Raw genomic sequence first — 13,332 nt, forward strand, 5'->3', positions numbered from 1 at the left:
TGCATTTTTAAGACTCTCTCTAAGCGAGACTAACATGGCTGACGAGGAAGGAGAGGTAAGCTCGACAGCCTTGGGCTTTAAGATTCGGAGTTGTTGATAGGAAGAGTATATGTCGGAAAACGTTCAAGAAATCGTGAAGCATGCTATGGACCATACTCTTCAGAATGCCATCTATTCTAAGGAGAAAGTTAACGCATGGTACAGTCGCTATGTGGGGCTTCTTGCACTGATTTGGGTAGGTGCAATCAGCTGTTGGATTCGTGTTTGAAGGAATTAGCAAAGCTCGATAAACCGTTCAAATACATTGGTATGGGAACAGGGTGTTGATGCAGATGCACTAACGTGTGTATGGTGTCAAGTTACGTGTGTGATCATGCAGAAGAACGGGGCGCCGCTGAGCACTGCAGCCACGTGTTGGTGGGATCTCAAAACTGATGGTCTTACTTGTGTGCAGGTGGAGAAGGAAACACTCGATTGTGAGGGGGAGATGCTTTCAGGGTCTTTTACGACTTATCGTGTGACAGGTATAGTGACGGTATATGGATGCAAGATATGATAGTGAAGGCATGCTGTCTTCCTCCATCGTAGAGTGTGTGATTTCTGGCATGTTGTGTTGAACGTGTGAGGGGAGACTTTTTCAGCAGCTTGTGAATGCTACTCCTTCTCACTGTAGCTTTCTTCACTCTGGCGAACGGTGGGGGAGGGCATCGGCCTTCTGATCCGTTCGACGAAGTGCAACCGCGAGATTTCCTAGTAAAGGAGTTGCCTGTGTTTAACAACAAGGTGTCTGTTGAGGACTTCGTGGATCTCGTCAGGAAGGGTCAACCAGCAGTGTTCAAGACAGCCGGTCTGGGCTGGGCATTAGTGAATGAGAGTTGCCGAGACTTCGCCAGGAGATGGCCTGAGGGTGAAATGTCGAAGCAATACCAGAGCTACGATAAAAGGGTCGCTCTGGGGGAACCCGGCTGGGCTGAAAAGAAGCCCGGGCGTATCGGCGACCAGGCGACAGCGGCACCTTATGTGTGGCATGTGAAGGATCGTGTGACGAGAGATATGAAAGAGTCAGTTCAGCGTATCCTGTTTCCCTCGGGAATTGCTATGGAGAACCTCCCGTGGTTGGCAGAAAGGCATCAGGCACTTGAACAACATGCAGCTGACAGTATGGAATTTTGGCTGCAGCCACCTCGAGCCGGCACGCTAGCGCATAACGATGCTTATTGCGTCAACGTAATGTCAGTACAACTGAACGGTTTTAAACAGTGGAAATTGATGACCATGCCTAAGGTCGATTCCATAGCGCAAATGTTCGACGAGTTCGATGGTGGTATCAGGAGAGATCCGACCAGGGCATTCGAGCCGGACTATGAATACACCCTCGGGCCAGGAGAAGGTATTCTGTTTCCGCCAGGGATGATGCATGAGACGCTCAGTGTGTCCGACAACACGTGCACGACAAGCGTCACGTTCAATATACCGATACCAATGTCGGCTCGTTACATACGAAACCTCCTACCACGGCTGTCTCTGTCAACGGAGTTTGGCGATTGCCTGTGGGATCGTTGGGCTCCCACAGTAACGCTCGGTGTAGGGGGAAGGTGGACGGACCAGAAGCTCGATGGTGGTAAAGCTGCTGGTCAGAAAGCCAGGGAGATAATCAAAGCAGTAGACCGCAACAATGACGATCAGCTGAGCTCAATAGAACTTTTGCACTGGTTGAAGACAAGTCCAGCGGCCGAACACTTTCGACAGCCGGGACGTAACCCTGACGCCAGGCTGGCCTTCAGCAAGGGGGCTAGCCTTGCTGACGAGTCTATTGCATCGCTACTGGAGCTGAGAGCAGAGGATTCGATCGCCTATTGGGACATGAATGGTGATGGTATTGCTACGATAGAGGAGATCCACGACGGTTTATGGCAATGGCATGTTATCGTGACAAGAAGGCGAGTGGCCGATTTGGTCCTCGGCGACAGGGCCGATCCGGGCACTGAAGATTTCCGTGTTCGAGCTGCAACTGCTGCTAAGCTATTCGAGAAGATATATGATCCTGGTCGGACCCAATCGGGCGTCACCATAAATGGAAATGAAGATGAGCTGTGAACTGTCCCATGGACCGCGCAGTGTCGATTATCACATGCCTTGTTCTTATGCGTTGCTGTTGAATGCCATCTTGGCGTGGCTAGAGCCTTGGAATACCCGAAACTTGTGGGAATTTCGCCGCCGCACTTGAGTAGTATAAGTTCGATTTCGGTGACTGCATTGTTCACTCCAGCTTGCAGTGTAATGTGGATTTCGTCATAGCTTGATCATTAAGATTTCATTTTAGTTGTATCTCAAGTTTCTCCCTTTTTTACTTATGCATTTTGACATGTTTCTAGCGGCGTTATTAGCCCAACTTATCAGGCTTTCCCTGCAACAGGTCAGTATCCCTATTAGAGCTTTTGCCGAGGGGGACACAGATGTCGATATTTACATTAACGGCGATCTAGCTCCCACGGACCCGACACTGGACATCTACTATCTCAACACCAACTACGAAATACAGGGCGTGAATTCGGGCGTTGAAGTTTTCAGATTGGCCTCTGACCTCGTGGATGGCGATGTGATCGCCATTCGAGCGACAAACAACAAGCCAACAGAAGGGGTCGAGGTGGACACTGGCCACACGGTGCTCATCTACCCGAGTTATGGCGCCTGGATCCTGGCCTTACCTAATTTCGTCATCAGTACTGCCGAGCATTGGCGGTGTACAAGTCAATTCGCGAATTCATGGTTCGCCCAAAGCTACAATGACGCTAGTTGGCCCATGGCAGTCGAGTACCCCATAGAGAGCGACTGCTGTCCTTGGAGGGATAGGAATAAGGCATGGGCCGCCGTCAATGCACAATGGTTGTGGACAGATGATCCTGTGACCAACAGAACAGTCTATTGTCGATACACTGTGGACACAACCGACTTGGCCGAAGGGATGGATGGCAGTGGCCAGACTGCCTCCACCCTAGCGCCCGACTACCGCATCCAAGCAGTTAGGGCGGGATCAAGCTGGATAACTTTGGACATAAATATCACTACCGTAGGAGCTAGAGTTTACTGTCTTCCGATCAACACGCTCTACCGTTTGCGAACTCCTACTTCTAAAGAAATTGAGAAGTCGGACTACTACATAAACGTCACTGAGCTCACCGACGAGACCTGGGTAGATGCGGATGACTCTGATGTGAACAGCAACATCCCTTCAACAACTTCAGCTCATATTGAGTTCACAACCACCACTGATATCGAAGGGTGCAGACAAGAGTGCCGGGACACATTGAACTGCGGGAGAATCGCTTTCTGGATAGAGGGAACGGCCACCCCGGGTGAAGTCGACCAAGCCAACTGCCAGTTGCTTGAGAGCAGCGACAATCCGCCAGCTTTGGTCTCGGCTTTGGATCCCACCTCCGTCATTTTCCACCAAATACGGGTGGTTACAGAGAAGTTGCAGACGATAGACATTCAAGACGGTCTGTCGGCGGGAACTGACTACGAAGTCTACTGCACAGTTCATGGGCCTGACGGCTCCACCACACCCTTAGACGACATAACCACTCGAATGGCCGAGGTAGCGCGGAGAGCAGCTCCAAACTGATTATTCGTGGGCTTATATCATTGACAGATAACTACGACGGGATGCTTCGATTGTGGTATCCAAACTTACCCCGTGGCGAGCATACGTGGGGGCTTCGTGACGGCATCGAGAATCTTTATGACCATCCGATTGAACCTTGAGGGCAAAGCCTATTGTATGGCCAGGTGAGGGACCTCACAGATGTAGCATCCTGCTCAACGTGTCGCTGAACAGACCATACGATCCCATCACAGGGGAAGCGCCAGAGCAACCGACTGAGGTCGAATTCAGATCTCCGCCCTAGTTGTGCCCACAGGCAGTAGGCTCACTAACGACATTTCTATAGACATACGGGAAGGTATGTCTCGTCGTCGTGACTGGTAACGTTTCCATTTCCTCGATGTAGGCGCCCAACCTGACACCGCCTACTCCTTCTGGTGTATGACCATATCTGCCAGTGGCTCGGGTGTATCGCCTGACGAGGCCATAGACGCTACTCGGCGCGAGGTAGGGCCTGTTTGACATCGTCCTTCCATATAGGATAATCAAAGCTTTCCAGCTGTGCTGTCAGAGGGCATCAGGTCTAGGGGTTCTGACTCAGTATTAACCTACGTTCGGTTTTTCTATCAGTGTGGAAAAATATGCACATGATCAACTACATGTGTTGGTGACAATAGGGAAATTCCGAGAAAGTTTTAGGAGAATCTCATTATGTGAACTCTCATGATGAGTGAGGAAACTCCTGAACTTGGCTGAGGGAAGCGAACATATATTACAACACTGATCGCCACTATGTGATAAGGTTCGAACGCTGGCCGAGGACGATGCGGCATCTCTCATGCTGTCGCTCTCTACCACTGAGGAACTGCGTGCAACTGTCGACGCCTTGAAGCTTGTTGCGGGAGTTTCTGTAACGGGTCCAGGTAACGATAAGCATAACACTCCATTACGAGCCTAGTATGAATTGTTCCTGTCCTCAGCCATGGTTTGGTGCATTGCAATCGACTCCCTCACAGAGTCGGCTAGTCGTAGAATGCCTGACAGGACAGCAATACGGAGCGGAGGAGTCTTCTCTCGAGTAAGCAGCATTGGCTGTATCGGTGTTTATCTTCTTGACCAGATACTGATCCCTCGTATTCAAGTTGAAGTCGATCTCATCGACGACGACCGGTTCACTATTGATTCAGCCGGTACCTACGAGATCTACTGTGATGCTGAGGAAGATCCTTTGTGAGCCTATTGCCGTCTTATCACCTTTGAAAAATGGATGTTTTCAAAGAAAAATCATCACCAATAAATCAAGAAATTTATTATCATTTCTAGGCAAAATCATGGAAAGAATAGAGAATTTCCGAAAAATTTCTATGGTTTTTCATGATTTCCTTTTACCGTAGGCCCAATAACTCCACGTGGACGCCGTATCCCGCGCTGGAAATGGCGCGCATCGAAAGCAACTATGCATCCATAGACCTATTCGTGAATGTTGACCGGTAGTGTCACCTTAGATTCAATCCCGATTGTTAGAGTATTTCAGGGCAGCAAACATATCTTGCGTAGCTCTACCTTGGATACTCGATGCCAGCAGTGGAGATGGGCAGGATGGTACGGCCTCCTTTGAGTGGACTGCATCGTCATCTACTCCAAGAAAACTAGTACAGTTTTTACCACAGTTCGTTTTGGTCTTAGTTTCCATATATGTACTCTCCTATCAGATGGACATACTAAAATGACAAATTCCACTTATCCAGCATAATCTTGGCGATCCATAGTTTCTTCCTTTAGGTCTCTCCCAAGTGCGGCCAGAGAGCCCCTCTGTCGAGACCGTCCAACTCGAAGGCGTGAATGCGATAGTAACACTACCCCTTGGTGGTCAAACTACTCTCAGACTACCAAGCCTGAGGCCAGGTAAACTGAGCGATCAAGGAGAGCGATCGCTATTCGAGCTGGAGTCTCTCAGGCACTCTACACGATATCTACTGCTCCACTGCGGATCCCGTCATGGGCGAGAATGCTTTGATCTATACAATCGATGACGATGCTATGTGGGGCCGCCGACAGACTGTCCACACGAAGGTGGGAACTCCTGAGCTCCATCATCATATTCCCTCCCGCTGAGATCATCGATTCTCTCACATGGTTGAACCTCAGGGACCTACTCCCCTGTGGAAGTCTGTGGAGTGCTCTGCTGGTGGCCCCTGTACCATCTCTGGCTTTACAGGCTTTGACCTCAAGCCTGGTGACGGCCTCGTCGTGAGGAGCTTCGGAAGCGCATGCCGCGTGAGTTCTCCAGTTTCACCATGCATGTCCTCATCCCCGACTCTCAGGTGTGTGAATGCAATGGTGTACTTGATCCTGTGATCGGCACAACAGGATCCCTCTGCATGTCGGTGCTCAAAGTAGACCCTCAGAGTACCGCAACGTCACTAGTAGGAGCCCCCATCTGCCCTCATCGATGACCATGTGCTTCTAGGCCCTGGATCCCCGCGGCCCGTGGTGCTACGTGGATGAACTACACTGCGGAGATGCAGAGGAGAGCCCGTAGGCATCATTCCTTCTCTTTCTCACTGATAATTTTCCTTCGTTTGGTCTGAATAATTTCGACAGATGCGCAGCTTTGGTTAGAACGCTCGTCAAACTGAAACATTTGTTGCCTATCATCACATGAGCTGTGGCAGTTGTATCAGACATATGTAGATGAGTATTGCAATGGTGCTGCATCATTGAACTCAGCTGCTATGAGTATTGCAGTCGACATGTATCCTGAACAGCAGTGAACTCTCTAGATATCATGCCGGCCTCTTCGTGAGCTACGAAGCATGCCAGGATCGATCCGAAAGCGTTGTGGGTCTCGAGGGTTTCGCTAGGACCGCCGACGGCACCAACTTCACCTGGTAAGCATTTGCATAACTACGTGAGGAATCATCGAGCATACCATTCCTTGTCCACATCACGGGGCAATGCTCTCTGGTATGGGATAGAATACAGGTATGAAGAGGAGGTCTCTGGAGAGGAGCCAAAAGAGCTCGTTGTGACTGCACCCGGTGGCGTCTACGACCTGTGCTGGTGCCCGGATGACCCATCATCAGTGAGATCGCCCCCTCTGTCGTCCTGCATCTCTATCTTCGTTACCTTAGAGCACCGAGACCTGTACCCAAATGAGGGATTACTCGCTGTACCTAGGGATCCTGTATATTCGGGGAGTCTCCGTGATCAATGGTAAGACGACGCAATCCCCCCGACGGAGCGCCACAGACTGGATCATCTTCTTTGTTGTGCTCACAGACGCACTATGATAGTCGCCGGCCTCAGATACAGGGGTCTATTACTGTACAGCAGGCAGGAACTGTTCTATCACTCTCACAGGGATCAGTGGTATCGCTGAATACGATCGTCTAGCAGCAATACCAGGTTCATGTTCGTCTTGGCGACCGACCTCAGAGCGGGACTATCCTGGGGCGCCGGGTTTTCCCGATTCGGCGATAACACTACCTCTCTATCTTTCCACTACTTATCCGGCACAGACCTTCTCTTGGGCCAGCCCTATCTTCGCTCAAGGAGGTTCCTACTCCTTGTGTTGGTGTACCGCGAATGAGGCCTCCGACTGCCAGTCGCGAATCATCGGCGTCAACTTCCTGGGAACCGTCGGCTCGGTCCGGGTCATAGGCCCCATCACTGGTCGAACGTTTACGTGCAAGTTTGGAGCGCCTTGCAACATTCGAGATGTCGGAGGTCTCGGTCTTCGAGGGGACGACAGAGTGATCGTCTCTGCTACTACAGATTGCTCAGTTGGCGACATGGACGTACACGATGAAGTGTTGCAAGCATATGGGCGAACACTGGACTCCCTTGCGAGCGATCTACTCTGGTACGACGCCGGGAACGACTTCCCAGAGATTCACCAGGTGTGGTACTCACGAGCCGGTATGGCGGGGGTTGACGCGCCCCTCTCTGCCGACCTCATCACGGGCCCTGTTGTTGAGCGAATATCAGTACCTGGTTTCCCAGGTGACGGCAGAAGCTCAGCTACTCAACTGGAAGGAACGTAGGGGCAACGGCTCTTTCATAGATCGACCATTGCCCAGATACACCTGGGGCGAGGAGGAGCCGGTCTGGCCGCTAGTTGCTGGTGATTACTCCCTCTGTTGGTGTGGTGGTGGTTTGCCCTGTATTAAGCAGGAACACTTCAATGTCCATCTCGGTAAGGTGTCTATGCTTCCCTGAGGGTATTGCTCTCGACTCAGGCGTTCTACAAGTGTACGGCGCATTGTCGCTGCCTCCTACTAGGTTGCAGATGGTCTCCTGTATCGCGTTTGAAAAATGTGTGATTCGCAATCTCCTCGGCAAACTGTTCATCAGTGATAGAATCGCAATAACAAGTCGTGGTTGTGGGCCGGCGTTTCGAACTGTGGGTGAGTAACACGATATCAGTGGTGGTCACTAGGGATGAGGATGCGTAGGTGATGGTGTGCCGAACCAGGGAGTGTCCTTGCCAAGCGCTAACGGCAGAGACTTCGAGTTCGCTGAGCCCCCAGGCTCGACCGTTTCAGACACAGCGAACATCTTAACTCTGCCCGGTGAGGCGGGGAGTGATCCTGATCGGTCGAGTACGTCCCCATTCAGGCGGGCAATATTTCCTGTGTCTTTGCAGCAGACCAGCGACGTCGGGCTCATGTGTGGATCCGCAATACGAGGCGAGTGCTTGGCCTCACAGAGAGGATTTGAATCGACGTGATCAGGTCCTGGACCCCACTTCGACGGGATCCGCGAACTTCAACTCCCTAGCTGCTGTACTTCTAGTAAAACAACTCCTCGTTCACGTCAAGTGTGATTTTCCCTGTTTTAGGTTAGATCGCCCAAAGTGCTGAGTCAAGCCTTTTTCTGTTTTCCGAACAACCCCTGCACTATCGGCCCAGTGGAAGGCTTCGGTCTCGCCGCCACAGACAGGGTACACAATGTGCCACACGAATCTTCGAGTGGCGGTGGTGGTTCAGATGAAAGTGACGGCAAGTTGTGCTACTGGTGAGGCCAAGGGCATCACAGGTTTTCCCAACGGCGCGGTAGGAGTCGCCACTACGGAGGAAGGCACCTACTACTCATGGTAGAGTCAAAGCCAACGTGTTTGCTCATAGTCGACTATCATCGTCAGGGGAACCGAGCCAGTCACAGCACCAGCGGGTCTGTATCATTTATGCTGGAGTGCTCTGAGCTTCACAGGCACCTACCACTACATAGTCGATGTTGGCACTCTAACGATAGCTGGGCCTCAACCGCATCAGGTTAAGAATTGCTATGAAAGACTGCCATGCATCATCACCAACCTACAGGGGTAAGTGTGCATGCCCGAGTCTCTGATCTCACACATGTTGCATCAGGAGTGGTATGGAGAACGGAGACGTCCTCATTGCGTTGCTCGGTCAAGAAGACGGGTGTGAAGATCTTCCCTCGGGGAGTGCTCAGCGAGCTCCTATTGGAATTGATGGTAACATGTGCGATATCCTTTCCTTTCCCTCTTTGCTACGAATTCTCGTTGGCAAGCGTCCGAGCAAAACCCACTGCAGTCATCAACAGGTGTGTCTTACCCAGCGACCAACGGTGGTCGTGACTATGCCTTCTCTAACACTAGTGATCCTAGTGATACCCTCCTCCTGTTCACCCGACCTCCATTGTGAGCAGTTCCGGTGAAGTTGAACGGCCTCAGCCCGAACTTACACAGGTTCTGGAAGCTGTGCTGGGTAGAGAACGGTGACATCTCGGGTGGCACTATAATGCAAGCGGGCATTCTCAACGTAGCAGTCGTGCAACGACTCGCTTGCTTCGAGCGCCCATCTCATCAGGTCTCGTCCTTCGAGACATGGTATCGGATGAACAAGTCGGGGTGGTCCTGGTCTAATCTGGATTCTCCCGTCCTCATCGGAGCCGCCGCTGCCCTCTTCCCGCTCCTCATTCTTTTCTGCGCTTGTAGATCTTGTAGTGGACGGGTAGGTCCTTCGAAAGTGGTGGCATCATATTGGAGACGTACATCAGGCTCGGAGAGCCAGAGCGAGGGCACTCGCAATGGCGTACGCTGAACCAGTGGTGGAAAAGAAACCCGAAACAGAGATAAAAAAATCTCTCATTGCAGAAATTAGGTGGGTTCACTTCTGAGGGGTCGTGTGCTGCTACCTTTGGTCTTCAATCAGAAAGTTGAGACGAGCGGCGAAGTTGAGGGTAGCCAAGGTGAGGAGTGCCCGGATGATGCAGGCGAAAAACGACTGCGATCCACTGGGTGAGAGAAGTGCCAAACGTCATATGACAGTGAGTCAATTATCCCTTCGAATTGGACATCGTGAGACTCGACTCATCTCTAACTAGGCAACACAGTTGGCCGAGACAGAGGAGCTCCCGGGCGTAATGCGGGCAGTCAAAGCCAAGCCTGCAAAACCATCCCCTCCTACTATTCGCCAACCGACACCTCAAGTGGTTGAGGACCCGTTTGCTGTACCACCACCCACAGAGAATCGTCAAAGACAAGTGAACATAGCCTACCATGTCCCTACCACTCCGTGATATTTTGTATCTCAGCACATGATTGCGACTGCGCCCTTCCCCATACACCAGCGTATTGACCCTCAAGACCGCTTGGCGTGGACTATTAGCCGCTTCGTGAACACCGACAAGCTGTTCCCCATGGGTAAAGCTCGAAAATTCAACAGTACGTAGCAGTCGTGTTTTGCCTAACTCGTACGGACATGGGGTGAGCATCAGGTGAGGAAGGCGCTAGAGAGAGTGTAGGTCATGGGAGGGCTCGTCTTCACGGGAGTAAGCTGGGATCATAAATCGCCGACAAAATGACTGTGTTCAGGGAACCCTAACGATAGCAAGCATTCCAGATACAATTTCCCCATGAGCATTGACAATTGATTATCGTGTGATCAAATGCCACCTGCTTGCGTAACACAGTGCTCAGAAACCTGGATGCAAAGCGAACATAATCGCTTTTCAATGTCTGAAGGCAGTGAACTTTAGTGCGGACCTTCGCTTTTATATCGGAGAAGGAACAGCATTGCAGTTTTTCCGTAGGTGAAAGCCAGTCAGAGACGTTCAGCTCATGTCCCGATTGTGGAGATTCACAAGTTTCGGGCGTTCGAGTACTGGTCCGTTCCATGTACATACTTGCAGGGTATACTGGGCTCAGCGAAGAGCACGAGCTAGCTCGTGTCATTGTACTGAGCGAATTTTTCCTTTTTGACCTAGGTCTACGTTAGAAGGCCAACGACGGAGATCACCTTGAACTTGCCGATTCGACAACTGGCGGTGGCTTTCGGCAGTGCCGAAAGCAACGAATCACAAACCCTAAGTACGGGCTCCGTGTTTTGATTCCATTGTCTCCCAAACTCGCATATCAGAGGTTCACGAGGGGGATCCCTGACTAGTACAGTAAGAGCTATTCTCCATACTCGCGCGTGGATAATATAGGAATTTGCCGAAGGGTCTTCCTAGAAAAATCTGAATTGACACTCAATAGCTCAACTTGTAAAATCTCCACGCTCGAGCGATGGAACGGAAAGCGTTGTTTCTATCGTACAACTACATCAGTTTGAACGACTACAAGGCTTGAGGTGATAAGGTGGTCTACAACGGCCAAATCCCACGATAAACGTCATAAGCAACCATCATTTACAATAGATGGCAAACAGAAAAAAAAGACCACAAAAAGGTCTCTATACGATTAAACTAGATAAGTAGAGTCTTTCCAGACTTCTCAACTTGTACAGCCACGATGCGGGCATCATCATTATCAGCACACTGCTTATCGGCATCAGTCAGAGCCTCGGTATCCCATGAGTGAGAATTGAAACGCACCCAAGGGAAATCATAGCGATCAGGCATACCAACGTGCATGATTTGGTCATCAACAACAGAAGTGCTCCACTGGAAAACAGGGATGCCGTTATCAGGATCGTTGGTGGGACCGGAAACAGCGTGGACAGTCTTCATATCACCAGAGTTAACAATCTTAGCATCGATAGCACCGAAGGCTCTGGGACCAGCACCAGCACCACACTTGGCCTCGTCACTCAGATCATACCGAGAGGCGATAGTGAGACGAGAGCACTCATGAGAAAGAGGATCAGTGAGATACTCGTTGTAGCGGGAAAATAGCATCACATCAGCCACGTTGGAGAGCTTGGGCGCATCACGGTCACTAATAAGACTGCGACTAGCCTGGTGATAGCTACTCTGAGGATCAGAGTCGTTATATCCCATTTGCTCGAAAACATCTGGGAAATAGGGAATATTGTAAGACTTCCAGTATCCCTTCTTATACAGCACACTGCTGACATCACCCAAGTGAGTATAACCAACAGACAGTTCAGCAATCATAGCAACACCCTCGCGCTCGCCAGCACGGTGTTTAGCGACATCGACGACCATCCACTGATTGTTATACGTACCAGAGTTATACTTGTCCGCCATAGTATGAACGAACTCCTCACTGGTAGTAGAGAAAATCACAGCAGAAGTAACCTGCTGCCAGGAGAGGGCAACATGACGAGCTTCGGGATCAGTAGCAATCGTGGCCGAGATCTTCTTATCGTGCATAGCGTTAGTGGTCTCCATAGCGATCAGGTTGCCGTTCTCTTGGACATAGAAGTCATCCTTACTATGGATAAGGCCAGGAGTGCTACTCATAGTAACAGTGAGCTTATTGGGATAGGTTATCCTCTTAAAAACACGGATGAAACCCTCATAGAGGCGCCAAGTGTTATGAGCAACAGTAATCTCGCCATTAGGCAATAGGCGAATAAGACCAGTACAGCTTCCCTCATCCAACGTGCCGGGACCAGCGACAAATGGTGCCGTAGATTCGGGAGTAGTCTCGCTAAGAACACGAGCTCCCTCCAAAGACTTGGCGTCATTGAAAGCGGCGGCAACATCACCAAGATCACCCCAGGACTGGAGAATATACATATCCAGAGGATCGATCTCCTTACCCTTGGAGTGATAGCGTTGGTAACCGTCGATGTAACCCTGAGTCTGGGCCTGGACGTAAGCCATACGCTTCCAGAAGGGGTCCTCGCTAGTCTCAGTCATGATCTTAACGTAGGCACGCTGATCCTCGAACCACTCTCTGACGCCCTCAGGGGCCTTGTCGACATCATTATGCTTATAGTTAGTCCAGAAGTCATAAATACGGTCATGGAGGAAATAAGATTCCAAGTAACCCAAGGCGTACATCCTGTCGAGGTCGGAATAGTAGTCGGACCCCGAGTCCAACTGGATCTGATCCCACCCCAGCTCGAACAAGGTGTCGGTGTAGAGACCAGAAGCAACAGCCAGGGGCGTGTCGCGTGCCATCGGTATGACGTCGAACTTGCCATCGACTTTGACCACTACTGCCTCCTGGACGGAGACGTCCTTGTCGAGACTACCGAAACCACCACCACGGGAAATAACCTCGCGGATTTCACCGGCAGCAGCAGAGGCCCCACAAAGGAGGCCTACCATAATGGTTAACCCTCTAATCGCCATAAGCAACAGAGACAGGGAAAATTGACAAACTGAAACAAAAGTGAATGACAATTTCCATCCATAACAATTCTCCACTCTTATCCTGCCACATTTAGAAGTGGCTTTGCTCAACACGGGACAACGCTGAACAGCTTGTGCGTAGCTGCAGACTGCGAGGCTGGCTGATCTATGGACACCGAAAGCGCAGTGAAGATTTCGCTCGCCCGAAAACAAAC

At 50.8% G+C, this 13,332-nt stretch overlaps 3 protein-coding genes across 3 annotated transcripts; 2 read left to right on the forward strand and 1 right to left on the reverse strand.

Moving 5' to 3' along the window:
- Positions 1-34: 34 nt before the first annotated feature.
- Pmar_PMAR001150 (hypothetical protein) lies at positions 35-2,097 on the forward strand (the record flags this gene model as incomplete). Its single annotated transcript, XM_002780510.1, has 5 exons — positions 35-55; positions 101-198; positions 240-307; positions 360-476; positions 674-2,097. The coding sequence occupies 5 exons, from the start codon at positions 35-37 to the stop codon at positions 2,095-2,097; spliced, it is 1,728 nt and encodes a 575-aa protein (XP_002780556.1).
- Positions 2,098-2,365: 268 nt separating this feature from the next.
- On the forward strand, positions 2,366-8,706 carry Pmar_PMAR001151 (hypothetical protein; the record flags this gene model as incomplete). Its single annotated transcript, XM_002780511.1, has 23 exons — positions 2,366-3,598; positions 3,653-3,789; positions 3,925-3,962; positions 4,011-4,111; positions 4,407-4,527; positions 4,585-4,682; positions 4,725-4,834; positions 4,999-5,094; positions 5,139-5,206; positions 5,387-5,509; positions 5,562-5,677; positions 5,753-5,881; positions 5,929-6,030; positions 6,075-6,142; positions 6,388-6,495; positions 6,590-6,689; positions 6,739-6,820; positions 6,914-7,646; positions 7,687-7,802; positions 8,062-8,178; positions 8,225-8,400; positions 8,448-8,549; positions 8,596-8,706. 23 exons carry the CDS (start codon positions 2,366-2,368, stop codon positions 8,704-8,706), a joined length of 4,185 nt encoding a protein of 1,394 aa, XP_002780557.1.
- A 2,442-nt stretch (positions 8,707-11,148) lies between these two features.
- On the reverse strand, positions 11,149-13,130 carry Pmar_PMAR001152 (conserved hypothetical protein). The gene has a single exon (XM_002780512.1). It carries the CDS (start codon positions 13,115-13,117, stop codon positions 11,318-11,320), a length of 1,800 nt encoding a protein of 599 aa, XP_002780558.1. The 5' UTR covers positions 13,118-13,130; the 3' UTR covers positions 11,149-11,317.
- Positions 13,131-13,332: the final 202 nt, after the last annotated feature.

Source organism: Perkinsus marinus, assembly GCF_000006405.1.
Source record: "Perkinsus marinus ATCC 50983 genomic scaffold scf_1104296944404, whole genome shotgun sequence".
NCBI classification, from domain to species: domain Eukaryota; phylum Perkinsozoa; order Perkinsida; family Perkinsidae; genus Perkinsus; species Perkinsus marinus.

What these genes read in the sequence shown, in the direction of transcription:
- Pmar_PMAR001152 (XM_002780512.1), bottom strand. Translation starts at nt 13,117, where the DNA reads ATGGCGATTAGAGGGTTAACCATTATGGTAGGCCTCCTTTGTGGGGCC.